The following is a 13,729-nucleotide window of genomic DNA, read 5'->3' as shown; positions in this document are numbered from 1 at the left end:
GTTGAGGTTTTTGCTTGTTTGTGCAGGGCGAGTGAATCTTGAATTCCGCCATCAAGGTGAGAGTCACGTTTCTGATATTGCTCAGACACGCCATTGCCATGCTCCGCAGGGTACGCACACGCTGCTAGCTACACATCAACGACCGGTCCTCCCGTTCCGTTTCAATAACTGGGGACACCAGGTGGCGAGATCCTCAAGATGGCACTCGCTCTTTTGGGAATTCTGGCTCTGGTCATCTCCATAGCAGCGTCGGCAACATGGTCGGCTATCACTCGGAAGTCGGGCATAGATCCAGTGGCGTCGCACTGGCCTCCAACTCCAAAGATGGAAGGGGTGTTCGCGACCAACACACTGCTCCAGGAATTGGATGAGCTTGGTGTGGGAGAGCTTCCTGGTCCCGAAGATATTGCTGTGGACGATAACGGCGTACTGTATACCGGCTGCGCTGACGGATGGATCAAGAGGATTTTTCCCGAGACTGGTGAGGTCCAGAATTGGGTACAGGTCGGAGGCCATCCGCTTGGACTTGCGTGGGGACATCATGGAAATTTGCTTGTCTGCGAACCAACCCGGGTGGGTCCTAACTGTTTGACAAATCCGACTGACTCTCTTTTCTGGCAGGGACTGCTGAATATTACTGCTGATAAGGCTCTTGAAGTTCTCTCCAATGAAGCCGACGGTGTCAAATACAAGTAGGTGTTTGTGTTGTTTGGGACGTCCTTGTTGAGCTTTATATTTTTGGTGAACAACAGGCTAACTGACGGACTGGACGTTGCAAAAGATGGCTCCATATACTTCACGGATGCAACGCACGAGTTTGGCATGAACACCTCTGACTTCGATATTCTTCAGGGTCGCCCGAACGGCAGACTTTTGAAATATGACCCCTCAACTCGCACCACAACAGTCCTGCGCAAGAACATGTATTTTGCCAATGGTGTTGCACTCTCTGCGAAGCAAGACTTTTTAGTGGTGTGCGAGACGTCCATGTAAGTTGTTGGTCCATACTTTTGAGCAGGCAGCTTACGTTCGTCCTCGTTTGTAGGGTGAGGTGCATGAAGTACTGGTTGCAAGGTGAAAAAAAAGGAACCATGGAAGTTTTTATCGATAACTTGCCTGGACATCCAGACAACATTAGACACAACGGCCGAGATAGATTCTGGATTGGATTGATAGCAGTAAGTTTGCTCTATATTTCATAACATCCAATCAGACTTCATGTGGACACTGACTTCAGGGAAGGACAAGGCTGACTGACACTTTAATGAAGATAGCACCACTGAAGCACATCTTGGCCCTTCCGGGCGTGCTGCAGAAGATCTCCACGTCCTCAAAGATGGCCAAAGTTCTAGCAGTTGGCGAAGATGGGGTGCCGCTGGCATTCTATGAAGATCCGACAGGGAAGTCGATAGCCTTGGTGACGACGGCCTTGGAAGTCGGCGATTATCTCTATCTGGGAAACTTGGCCAGGAACTACGTTGGCAAGTTGAAGCTTCGGCAGCTTTAGTCACGCCCGACGTGGCCACCAATAAAGTGTGTTGCTTTTTCGAGCGCTTCTTCGAGACGGTCGTCGAGCGACAAATAAGTTTCGATCTTGACAGTGTTGCACAGGTGCAGCAATTTGGACGACTTAAGGCAAACTCGAGCACGAGGTAAGCTAAGCTCTTTGTCGTGGACTCATCTGTCCTAATAGGTGGGAACTGGAGGGCCACGGAAACGAAGGAGAATGAAGACCAGGGGACTTGTGAGTAATTTGGTTTCTCTTGTGCTTACTCTAGTCGCATCTAGCTTAGTTTCCGGAGTAGACTGCAAGAAGAGGGCTAATGGCACAGTCGTTGTATACTGGGGAACTTACGAGAAGGAAGGCAGTCTCAAAACAGCCTGTGAGACGGGGAACTACGGCATCGTCGTGCTCAGCTTCCTCAGCGTGTTTGGCGACGGGAGAGCTCCAAAGCTGGACCTCGCTGATCACTGCGGGGGTGTCAACGGCAGTGCCATCAACGGCAGCGCTATCAACTGTGCTCCAGTCGGACAAGACGTAAAGTTCTGCCAGAGCAAAGGTGTCAAGGTGTTCCTCTCGCTCGGTGGTGCCGACGGCAACTACAGCATTGTCTCGGACAAAGACGCCATCGCCGTATCGGACTATCTGTGGAACAACTTTCTGGGAGGAGGAGCAGGAAACAGCAGCTCCAGGCCTCTCGGCGACGCAGTGCTGGACGGGATCGACTTCGACATGGAGATGACCTCGACTCAAACCGGCTACGCTCAGCTTGCCAAGCAGATTAAGCTCCGCTCCACCAAAGACAGGCCGGTGCTCTTGTCCGCAGCCCCGCAGTGCCCGTTCCCGGACGAGTTCCTCGGCCCGGCTCTCAACACGGGCGTGTTCGACTACGCCTGGGTCCAGTTCTACAACAATCACGACTGCCAGTACAACCCAAAGAAGACTCTGGACAACGTGTTCGCGGCTTGGCACAAGTGGACGACCAAAGTTCCAGTGAAGAAGGTCTTCTTCGGCCTGCCGGCGAGCTTGAGCGGCGCCACCGACAGCCCCTCCACCAAGGACGGATACATGCCCGCGAAAGTTCTCAAGCAACAGGTTCTTCCGAAGATCAAGGAGTCGAGCAAGTACGGCGGCGTGATGTTGTGGAGTTACTACTACGATTTCGTCAAGCACGACGGGAGAAAGGAGCCGTACAGCACCACGATTAAAAACGCTGTATGATATATGGTGCTTTTGTGCTTGTAATTATTATTATTATTACATGTTTTAAATCCTTTATTGCCCACCTAGAAGCGGAGGAAACGTTTTAAACGTGCCAGAATACCAAACGGAATGTTTGCTGTCGACCAGAATATCCAGCTCCTCCTAACGGATTGTTCACTCACTCGTAGAAGTCGATCCTCTCGCGTCGCGAGTGCCAATGGGATTCCTTCTTGTGGCGATTCTAGCTGTGATCATCGGCATAGCCGCATCGGTGATATGGACGGCAATCGTCCGCCGCGCGGGGATTGATCCACTGCCCTCGGACTGGCCTCCAACTCCAAAGAGGGAAGGATTGTTCGCGGTGAACACAGTGCTCCAACAGGCGGAGGTGATTGGCGTGGGAGAGCTTCCCGGTCCCGAGGACATTTCCTTGGACGACGACAATGGCGTGCTCTACACCGGCTGCTCCGACGGGTGGATCAAGAGGGTGTCTCGAAAGACTGGCGAGGTGGAGAACTGGGTGAATGTGGGAGGCCCTACGCTTGGGGTCGTGCGCGGGCAACAAAAGAATTTGCTCGTCTGCGTGCCAGGCAGAGTTCTGTTTGATTTGACAAATCCGAATTGGGATTGAGACCGCTCATCCTGTTTCTCTCGCGCAGGGGCTGCTCAACATCACTCGGGATAAGCGCGTGGAGGTTCTCTCGAGCGAAGCCGATGGTGTCAAATTCATGTGAGTGTCAGATCTCTTTTATCGTCCTTGTGAAGAGGACGATGAGGTGATTTCAAGAGCTTTGTTTCCATCCTTGTTGATTCGAGAGCTTTGTTCCCATTGCTGTGATCTCGCTGGATCTGTATGTCCGGCACAGGGTGGCTAATGGATTAGACGTTGCGAAGGATGGCACCATCTACTTCACTGATGCGACGAGCAAGTTTCCGCTGGAGAAGGCCAAACTGGACGTCCTCCAGTGCCGCCCAAACGGCAGGCTCTTGAAGTACGACCCCGCGACTCGCACCACCACAGTCCTGCGCAAGAACATGTTTTTTGCGAATGGAGTCTCGCTCTCTGCCAAGGAGGACTTTCTAGTGGTGAGCGAGACATCCATGTAAGTCATCTCGATCATGCGCTGGCCACTGAAGCTTAATTTCGCGCGTCCTGGCTTTCCAGGGTGAGGTGCATGAAGTACTGGCTGAAAGGTAAGAAAGCGGGAACCATGGAGGTGTTCATGGACAACTTGCTGGGGCAGCCGGACAATGTCAAGCGCGATGGCCATGGTGGATTCTGGATAGCATTGGTGTCGGTAAGTTCGATCCAAGCATTAATCCAACTCGTGAGGCTCATAAGCATTCCTGGATTGATCAGGGGAGGACATGGCTGAGCGACATGATCTTGAAAATACCAGCATTGAAGTACATCATAGCGCAACCCGAAGTTCTCGATAAATTCTTTGGGAATGCGAGGATGGCCAAGGTATTGAGAGTGAGCGAGGATGGGCGACCGCTGGCGTTCTATGAGGATCCAACGGGGAAGGTGGTGGGATTTGTAACGACAGGCTTGGAAGTTGGAGATTATCTTTACCTTGGAAGCTTGGAAAGGAAATTCATTGGCGGGCTAAACCTTCAGGAATTACAAGTAACTTAGTAAATAGGTGGTATGATATTTGAAACATATAATGAACAATAACTTTCTTTTAAAAATAAAAAATAAAAAACATTAAATCCAGACCATTTAAAGAATTTTATTTTGTAAATCCATAGTAAAATTAATAAAATCTAGCATTAAATATATTTTTATTGAGTTAATATACTTTTTTTAGTTATAATTCTTATAATATTAAAAAGACATCACCTTCCATTAAAATTTTGAGTTGATTAATTCAACTGTTATAATATTAAACTTATCACCTTTCCATCAAAATCTTTAATAGGTTTATATATGTTGTAATGAAAAACATTAGAACAAATATTTTTTTATAAATAAAATTCATTATGTGAGGGCCAAGTGTATGTTGTATACTAATATTAACATAATGGGATTTTAGTAGCTGTCAGATTGATTTCAATCCAGACCACTCGTTCCTGTATATAGATTAGGGTTTTTGGGCTAATTGATATGCATATTTTCTATATTCCCTTTCCATATTCCAAACACTCATATTGGTAGAGGTGAGGGGCACTTTTGATTATCCCTGAGAAGTGTTTAGATTTGGGATTTTGGTTTAGACCTAGCTTTTGCATTGTTTAGATCTAGGTTTTTCCATTTCCTTTCTTTTGTTCTTTTTTTTCAAAATTTTGGTTTAGATTTAGCTTTTTGCATTGTCTAAATTTACCATTTCCTTCTAACTTTTGTCATTTCTCTTTTGCTCTTTTTTTTTTTGTTCATCTTCATGGCAGATCAACAATCTCCTCTTTTGACTTTGGAGTAGCAATTGGTACAATTGCTTGATGCTATGCGCTTGCAATTGAACAACTAAACTCAATTGATGGCAGCATTCACGGCACATGGTTACAACTCCTCCTACTTTTGGTACCAATCCTCGCATTCAATCGGAGTTCTTTTGCGGGAATCCTGGGGATGATGTGTACTATTGGTTCGATCACTTCATGGTGATTGCCACATATCATTCTTGGGATGATGTTTGATGTTTGTGTGAGTTTCCCACGTGTCTCCAAGGGATGGCATTGCAGTGGTATAATGGTTTGAGCGTAGCCACTCGTGTGTAAGCTATAAAATTTTCCTTTCCAATTTACCAGCTTACTTGTTTATCCGTCCAACACTGCCTTGGCTTTTAGCTAAGTTCTCTCACTAAGGTTCTCATCTATTGTACCAGTTCTTACTTGGTCCTACTTGGTTTTAGCTACTCACTGCACGAGCAATGGAGTGTTAGCCATCCATCCACGGATTCCCAAATCTCTCCCAATCCCCCTCCCCGGGTTAAATTGAACTTAAGGTTCGGCTACACTCTCTACAGGCACAAGTAGCCAAGCACACCAAGCTTCTAAGTTCCTAACATCCCTTGGTACAACAAGACTTGATCATGGGACCCACTAAATCTTAAGCCTTGGGTGCAACACTTGCTTCGGGACGCCAGAGCAAAACACTGTGGCCTAACAGCCCGATACGGGTACCTCAACCCCCCCCACTGCAATCAATTTCCTTTCTAGGAGTGGGAGTTGCTCTTGAGCACTTCCTTGGGTGGCCCCTCCGACGCCACTTAAGTCCATGCTCACTCCCACCCAAGGCCCCTCGGTCCTAGTCTCAACCTTAAGTCAGTTTGGAAGCACCACTGGAGAGTTCCTTTAAGACTACTTTCTGGACCTCACTATCCCTACTATACTTTTGGAACCCCCTATAGGCCCCCCCCCCCCAGGAGACACACACTTTGGGCTTTCACCCCTTGACCTGTATTAGTACTCAAACTTGGTCTAAGTCTCGGACTCGATCTCGGGACCCAATCTCGGACTTGACCTCGGACTTGGTCTTGGACCTGATTTTGGATCTCGGACTCTGTCTCGAACTCGATCTCGAACTCAGTCTCGAACTCAGTCTTGGAGTCGGCCTCGGACTTGATCCCGGACTCTATCTCGAACTCGGTCTCAAAGTCGGTCTTGGACTCGGTCCTATCCGATGAACTCTTTATCATTTCGGTCGTGCTTTTGGGGATCTTTTAGCTTACGACACCTTAGGGAATTTGTTCCTTACAACTCCACCACCCATAGAAGAAGTTTGATGCCCACATCAAACGTCTCTTTTTAATTCTACGACTTGTTGACCATGTCTCCAGAGGCATCCCCCCACTTAGTGGTGTGCCTAAGTTAACCTCCCCAGCTAAGAGCCCATGACAATGAAATAAAGGTGTCCCTATACCCCTCACCTCACCACGCCCTAATATGGGGTCAGGACTTGAACCCAACCTTGCTTTACTAGGGGGTTGGGACTTGAACCCAACCTCTGTAGAATACATCTATGGATTCGACATTTCCGTGGGGAGTTGGGTGTAGTTCCCTATGCTTGGTCGACATAACTAACCCATGCTAATTAGTTTATTTTCAGCGCGCCTTCGGGTCCTAACATATGCCATTGCTCAACTTCACAAATTGATACTTTTAATTGAACTTTGCGTAAGTACATAGAGTTTTGCCATGCAAAAATTCCTCTACTAAATTTTGTGCATTTGCAAGGTTCTCCTTTGGTTCCCATGTTGCTTCACAGTATAAAAATCCTTTCCACTTCACATGGAACTCTCTCACTTCGCATCTTTGTCGCTTGCTCTTGCATGCATTAAGGATGGCCTTAATTTCGTATTCCTTTTCCCCTTGGATAACCTCAAGTAAAGGTCTTACTTGGTCCTTGTGAAGCAGATCCTCAAAATATGGCTTGAGTAAGTTCATATAGAACATTAGGTGCATCTTCCCCATCTCTCGAGGAAGTCAGAGATGGTAAACCACTTTACCGATTCGTGCCTCAATTTCATAAGGCCCTATGAACTTATTTGAGGAACTCAAGATTAATTCATTTTATAGGAATACATGCATTTTTACCTTTGGGTCAATTTCCAGCTGATCCCACTTGGTAGCCTAAGGTTCATGGTGTTCAACCACACCTTCTCCCCAGCTTAAAACTCTACATCCTAGCATTTCTAGTTCGCGTACTTGGTTCACCTTTGTTGAGCACTTCTAGTTTGCGTACTTGGTTCGCCTTTGTTGAGCCTGTTCCAAGGAATCCCTCACTAGATTTCAAATGTTGAGTCTTTCTGCCGTGAATGCCTCCACTATGGGTAATTCTCCATGATACTTGGCCACACCGAGTTCCACAGGACCTTTAATAGTTCGCCCATTGATGACTTCCCATAGACTTACCCTGATACTCGAATGTGGTGAGTTGTTATAACACATTTCTGCAAGTCCCTAATGACTTACCTAATTAGTTTGGTCTCCCGAGACATAGCATCACACATAATCCTCCAGCTGCTTATTCACCCTTTCCGTTTGTCCGTCTGTCAAGAAGTGTTAATGCCATCAAACTTGACTTAATACCCAATACTTGTCTGTGGGTGATAGGCTGTGCTGAATTTCAACTTGGTGCAATACTGTTTCAGGAGAGTTCTCCAGAACCCACTGGTGAAGATCTTATCTCAATCTGAGATAATCTTTTCTGGCCTTACCCGCACTCGAACCACTTGTTTGAGGAACAATTTTGCCACACCTTCCGCATCCACTTTTGTTGTGGTGGGTATGAAATGTGCCATCTTTGAAAATCGGTCCACCACCACAAATACCGCATTGAACCCCTTGCTTGGAAGGAGGCCTGTGATAAAGTCTATCATAAGACATTTCCACGGACGATCTAGAATTGGGATGCTTTGTAACAAGCCCCCATTAGCCTTAGTCATGGCTTTGACTTGCTAATATGTTGGACATGTCTTTATATAGTTTTGGACGTCTTTAGCCATATCTGGCCAGTGATACTTTCTGTTAAGTAAGCCCATCGTCTTGGGCACTCTACCATATCCCGCAAGAGGTCCGTCATGATACTCTTTTAAGGCTACCTTCCTTAATTCCCCTTCTGAAACATACACCTTCATTTGTTTATAGTAGATGAGTCCATTGTGTTTTGCATAATCTACTTTCTCTTCTATTGGCAACTCACCTCTCTGGTGAGCTTCTCGCACCTCTTAGTTCCTTAGCAACACTTCTTGTGCTAGACCATCGCTCTCATATGTTGTCCGCATATCATCCTAAAAGGTTGTTGTTACGCTAGATATCGCCAACTTCAAGCTTGCTTTTCTACTTAGAGCATCTGCCACAATATTGTTCTTCCTAGGTTTATACAGAATCTCGCAATCAAACTCAGCCAAAGTGTTGGCCCACCGACCTTATTTCCCTCTTAGGTTGGGTTGTGATAAGAAGTGTTTCGTTGCTAAATTATCCGTGTAAATTTTGAAGTGCCTCCCAAGGTAGTGTCGTTACTCCTTGAGTGCCTTGACCACTGCAAATGCAGAAAACAAAGAGAAAAGCTAGTGAAAACGAAGAAAAGGCCTTAGACTGGCGTTAATTCAGATTGTGGAGAAATGGTAGAAGGCTAACCTATATATACTATAGGTTGATGAAGCTCCACCACTCTTGGATCGAGGACGGCTCGAGGATGGAGAAAAAGAATGAGGACTGAGACGAGAAGGATAGTAGCGGAGGAAGTCCTGAACAAAGCAGGAGAATGAATCAGGTTGTTTGCAGGTTCTCAAGTGTGTTCTTCAAGTCTATACCCCTTCCAATCGACTAGATAGTAGAGTTTAGATCGTGAGATCTTGGAATCAAGGATGTCCTGAACCTCATACTCAGACCCATCCTCAAGCTGCACTGGTGCTGATTTGGAATAGGACTGGGAATATAAGGCTCAAGGAGAGAGGAGTGAAAAACGGGGTGAATTTGATAGGAGGAGGGAAGTGTAAGGCGATAAGTGACAGGATTAATGATGGCAATGATAGAGAAAGGACTGAGGTGTTTGAAATCAAGTTTGGGATATGGCCTGGTGGTGGAGATATTTCACCTAAGGAGCCAGACTTTATCCCCGATATTGTAAGGGGGACAATCCTGATGATGGACATTGGCAAATGTTTTGTGAGATTCCTGAGCATGATGGAAGTGGAAGGAGATGGAGTTGTGGATTTCCTGGAAGTTGGAGACAAATGCCTCAGAGCGGGGATTTGAACAAGAGGATTCAGATGGAGAAGGAAGTGAGAGATTGAATCAGGGATTTCGGCCAGAGTTCGCAAAGAAGGGGGAAACTCGAAGAGAGGAGTGAATAGAGTTGTTATAGGAGAACTCAACAAGGGGAAGGATATTGAACCAGTCATTCTGATGATAGTTGATGAAGCACCTCAGGAATTGTTCCAACATCTGAATTGTTCGCTCAGACTGTCCATCAGTTTGAGGATGATACGCCGAAGAGAGGTTAGCCTTCACGCCAAGCAGCTGCAAAAACCGTTGCCAGAAATAAGAGATGAACTAAGGTCCCCGATCCGAAACCACATCTGCAGGAATCCCATGAAGTCGGAAAATTTCCCTCAATACCAGTTTTGCCATGTCCTCGCCCGAAAACTCCTTGGTACACGGCAGGAAGTGTGCCATCTTTGTGAAATGATCCACCACGACTAAAATGTTGTTGAAGCCTCCAAAACTTGGAAGATCACTCAAGAAATCCATGGAGATGGATTCCCAAGGATCTGAAGGGACCGGGAGGGAACGAAGCAAACCTGAAGGAAGGTGGCGAGGTACCTTATTCCAGGCGGAAGTGTCACAAGAGGTAACAAAGGCTTTGATGTAGTCGTCCATGTGAGGCCACCAAAAGTCCTGTGCAACCAGCTCATAGGTTTTCGCAATGCCGAAGTAACCAGCAGTCGGGCTATCGTGGCACGCCATCAGGTCCAACCTTCAAACATCACCTTCAGGAATGTAAAGTTGCTCCCCACGATACAACAAGCCATCTAAGAACTCGAACTCGTCAAATCGCCAGCAATAAGGAGTCACTGGGTGTCTAGCCTGAAGATGGGGGAAAATGTCGCTGGCGAGATCATTGGATTGAAGATTGTTTCTGATCGCATCCATCAAGGAGTCCTGAGGGGCCAGGGAAATTGCCATAACTTGAAGCTGATCAGGACCGAGGATAACTTGATCCTGTTGATTGAAGGCAGGATTACTAGGCTGAGACTGAGATAGGAGCGCCTTGAAAGAGCATCAGGAAGGCCTTGAAGCTTTCCAGGTCTGTACTTGATAACAAAGTCAAACCGACTCAGGAATTATGCCCACTTTGCTTGACGATAGCTCAAAACTCGGGAAGTGGCAAAATACTCAAGATTTTTGTGATCCGTCCATACCGTTATTTGATGGCCTGCCCCCTCTAAGAAATGACGCCACTCTCCAAAGGAATCCACGATGGCAAAGAGCTCCTTGTTGTGGATTTCGTAATTGATCTCCGCAGGCTGGAATTTCCAAGAATGGAAAGCGACCAGATGAAATTCTTGATCTAATTCGAGTTGAGACAGCACAGCACCGATGGCAAAGTTGGAAGTGTCAGCCTCGATGAAGAAAGGTTGTGAGGGATCAGTGTGGATCAAGACGGGAGCAGAACTGAAGGCCGCCTTGAGTGTGTTGAAAGCCTACTGAGCAGTAGTAGACCAAGAGAAGGGAACATCCTTGCGAGTGAGATGCATGAGAGGAAGTACAATATTAGAGTAGTGATCAATGAATTTGCAGTAGAAGTTGGCAAAGCCAAGGAAAACTTAAATATCCGACATTGATTGTGGAGGCTCCCATTCGAGAAGAGTCTTGACTTTGGTAGGATCCATTGTGATACCCTCAGGAGTAACAATGTACCCAAGGAACTCCACAGACTCCTGATCAAAGGAACATTTCTCAAGCTTCGCGTATAGGCTGTGTTCCCGCAGCTTCGCTAACATCTTGCGCACATGCTTGTTGTGCTCCTCCTGAGTTTTTTAGTAGATGAGGATGTCATCGAGATAGACAATCACTATTTGATCAAGAAACTCTTGAAAAACGTCATTTGCCATGTGTTGGAAAACTGCTGAAGCATTTGTCAAGCCAAATGGCATATCCCCTCTTCTACCTCTCTTTCTTTCTCGATTTCGGCCAATCCTTGGAGCATACCGGAAGTCATCAAGAGGCTATATTTGCATATTACACTTTCCTGAGCCGAAATCTAAGTACAGGTTAAGTTCTTTGGGTGCTCACTCTTTTTCCTCTATTTTCCTCAAGCTCTATTTCGTTAAAGTGGGATTTATTCAGTAAAATGGGACTAGGTACAAATTTTCAAGTATTTAAAAATGACGTGAAATTATATGTTTTTTGTCCAGGGGCTAGACATATCTGGGGCATGGTGACTAGCGTGGTGACCTTATGTCCAGACTGAGTCCATCTAGTTGTATAATAAATCTCATTGTCAAGGTGAACAAGCCGAATCTGAAGCTAAAGAAGAGCGATGGCATGCGCGCACACACTATTTGTTTGTTCATTGAGCGTGTGGTGAGCTTTCCAAGATGAACATCATTCCTATTAGCCAGACATATAACTTAATGGTGAGAACATTTAGATATTATTCAATGTTATCTTTTTCTAACGAATCTAATTGTGAAGGTGTAGCAAGAGGCATTGCTAGTCTGGAGAAGTCATTTAACTCATTTGACCCTTAGTGTATTTTCATGAAACTAAATAACATTCATATTATTAAGGAATTTCTCTAGTACCTTTTTTTTACGACATAGAGGCTTGCATTTCTTTCAAAGGTGATTTAGTAAAAGGCCTGAGGGCACATGCCATTCTATTTCTCAGACCGGTATTAAGATATACTAGTGCAAAGGGAAAAAGGTATTTGGTGATCAAGTAAATGGCATGAGGGCACACGCCATTATAAGCCTAAGCGCTAGTGGACACCTCCTTTTTGGTACTCTCAGCGGTACTATCATCCTTCTCCGGGTCAGTTGTTTTGCTTTGGATTGTTGTCTCTGACGTTACTGGGGCGTTCTCGATAGTTGTTAATGTTGCCGTTTGTTCAGAAAAATGATCACCTGGAGTATAGTACGGGGAGTTTGGAAGACTTATATATTCTACATCTTCACCTATCTCCTTCTCCGTCTCCTTTTCTGCCTCACTTACAGATTTTGTGCTTGCCATGAGAACGCTCTTCACCCTAAAATATGGAGTTCGTTGTGTTATAAAAGGAAACCAACACACACGCTGCAAGGGAATGATGGTACATAAAGCACATAAGCCCACAATATGGGTTTATGTGCCATTAATATGGGCCACACGCCATATTATTAGATTTATGCACGTGTGATTGGTAAATGCATATGTCACATCATCTTTGTTTTACCTCACACACTATATCAAGCCTCCTCTGATTCAGATTCGGATTGTTCACCTTGAAATAAAATACATTAGAAACTTTGTAAAGGAATATTAATGAATCTCACCTTGAACCCGAGTTATGAATGCTCTTGCTGCATCTCTTGCATGGTCTGGCAAGGTGATGGTGGCACTCTGCTTCCGCATCCAACCATGCACAACATTATCCACCGATATGCTCATGCTGGGATCCCTTGGATTCAGCACCCATCTCTTTTCTAGGCAATCCTTCGTATATCCGGAACTTGGCTTGAACCACTCCACAGTTACATTGAAGGAGTTAGTTTCCGCGTCCTCCTCTGCATCAGTGATGCAGCGCCCCACCCATATCATTTGTTTTTTATTACTGGGTCTGACAAGCACGACCATTCCTTTGCAGACCTGTACTGGATTGAATGCTGAATCCGGCTTCTTGTTCCTCGGCCCACAATAGTGATCCTCAACATCGTTATCTGTCACTACATTTCCAGAGGACATTGTTCCGCTACTATCTGGTGCTCTGGGTTCTGGCCAAAAGGACTCTTCCAATTCTTCATATACAACCGGCCCATTTTGGATAGCAGATATAATCTTCTCCCAGTATTCGAGCAAAGGCTTGCACCTCTGAAAATAGGATTCTCCACCAAACACCAACCCCCTCTTCCAGAAGGCAATATGCTGTCTAATCCCGGCCACTATACTTTCCTGGTCTTTGAGTCCATCCGGGTGCATCGGCCGTGGGGAACCCTGAGGAATCATAGGTTCCCCAGTTATGGGATCTCTCTTGAAGAGTTCAATGCCGTCCACTGGCAGCCACACTGTGTCCCATTCTCTCATCTTGTACCTCATCACTGGAGCACCGTCACACATGCTGAAATGAAACTGAAGAGGCTTGGAGTGGCCAATCAGCGTTTCGGATCCATCCCTGATGTAGCCTCTTACAAACCCCTTAAAGTCTGGAACCTCTGTCAGAAGTGCAGCTTCAACAGTGCCTTTGATGCAATTTTGGAATTCATCGTAGAGTTGTGGGAGGGTGAGGACATTGGATCGCCGGAGGGACTCTGCCAGGTGATTGAACATGGCATCGACGTCTTCATGAGTGTGCCCAACCATGAGAAAGCCAAGTGT

The 13,729-nt window shown here is 46.0% G+C and overlaps 2 protein-coding genes across 2 annotated transcripts; both read left to right on the top strand.

The window, feature by feature from the left end:
• The first annotated feature begins 1 nt into the window (after nucleotide 1).
• Nucleotides 2-4,424, top strand: LOC9649449. The gene is made up of 13 exons (XM_024659094.1): nucleotides 2-56; nucleotides 110-573; nucleotides 622-692; nucleotides 753-989; nucleotides 1,046-1,178; nucleotides 1,238-1,506; nucleotides 1,602-1,611; nucleotides 1,694-2,716; nucleotides 2,886-3,299; nucleotides 3,364-3,434; nucleotides 3,571-3,807; nucleotides 3,870-4,002; nucleotides 4,065-4,424. Exons 2-13 carry the CDS (start codon nucleotides 199-201, stop codon nucleotides 4,341-4,343), a joined length of 3,252 nt encoding a protein of 1,083 aa, XP_024514862.1. The 5' UTR covers nucleotides 2-56; nucleotides 110-198; the 3' UTR covers nucleotides 4,344-4,424.
• On the top strand, nucleotides 1,507-2,768 carry LOC9649709 (acidic endochitinase). Its single transcript, XM_002985174.2, has 2 exons — nucleotides 1,507-1,652; nucleotides 1,694-2,768. Exon 2 carries the CDS (start codon nucleotides 1,727-1,729, stop codon nucleotides 2,720-2,722), a length of 996 nt encoding a protein of 331 aa, XP_002985220.1. The 5' UTR covers nucleotides 1,507-1,652; nucleotides 1,694-1,726; the 3' UTR covers nucleotides 2,723-2,768.
• Nucleotides 4,425-13,729: the final 9,305 nt, after the last annotated feature.

The sequence above is a fragment of the Selaginella moellendorffii genome, unplaced genomic scaffold (assembly GCF_000143415.4).
Source record: "Selaginella moellendorffii unplaced genomic scaffold, v1.0 SELMOscaffold_66, whole genome shotgun sequence".
Taxonomy (NCBI): Eukaryota; Viridiplantae; Streptophyta; class Lycopodiopsida; order Selaginellales; family Selaginellaceae; genus Selaginella; species Selaginella moellendorffii.
Note: the sequence above shows the minus strand (reverse complement) of the source record. Positions and strands in the feature narration are given on the sequence as shown.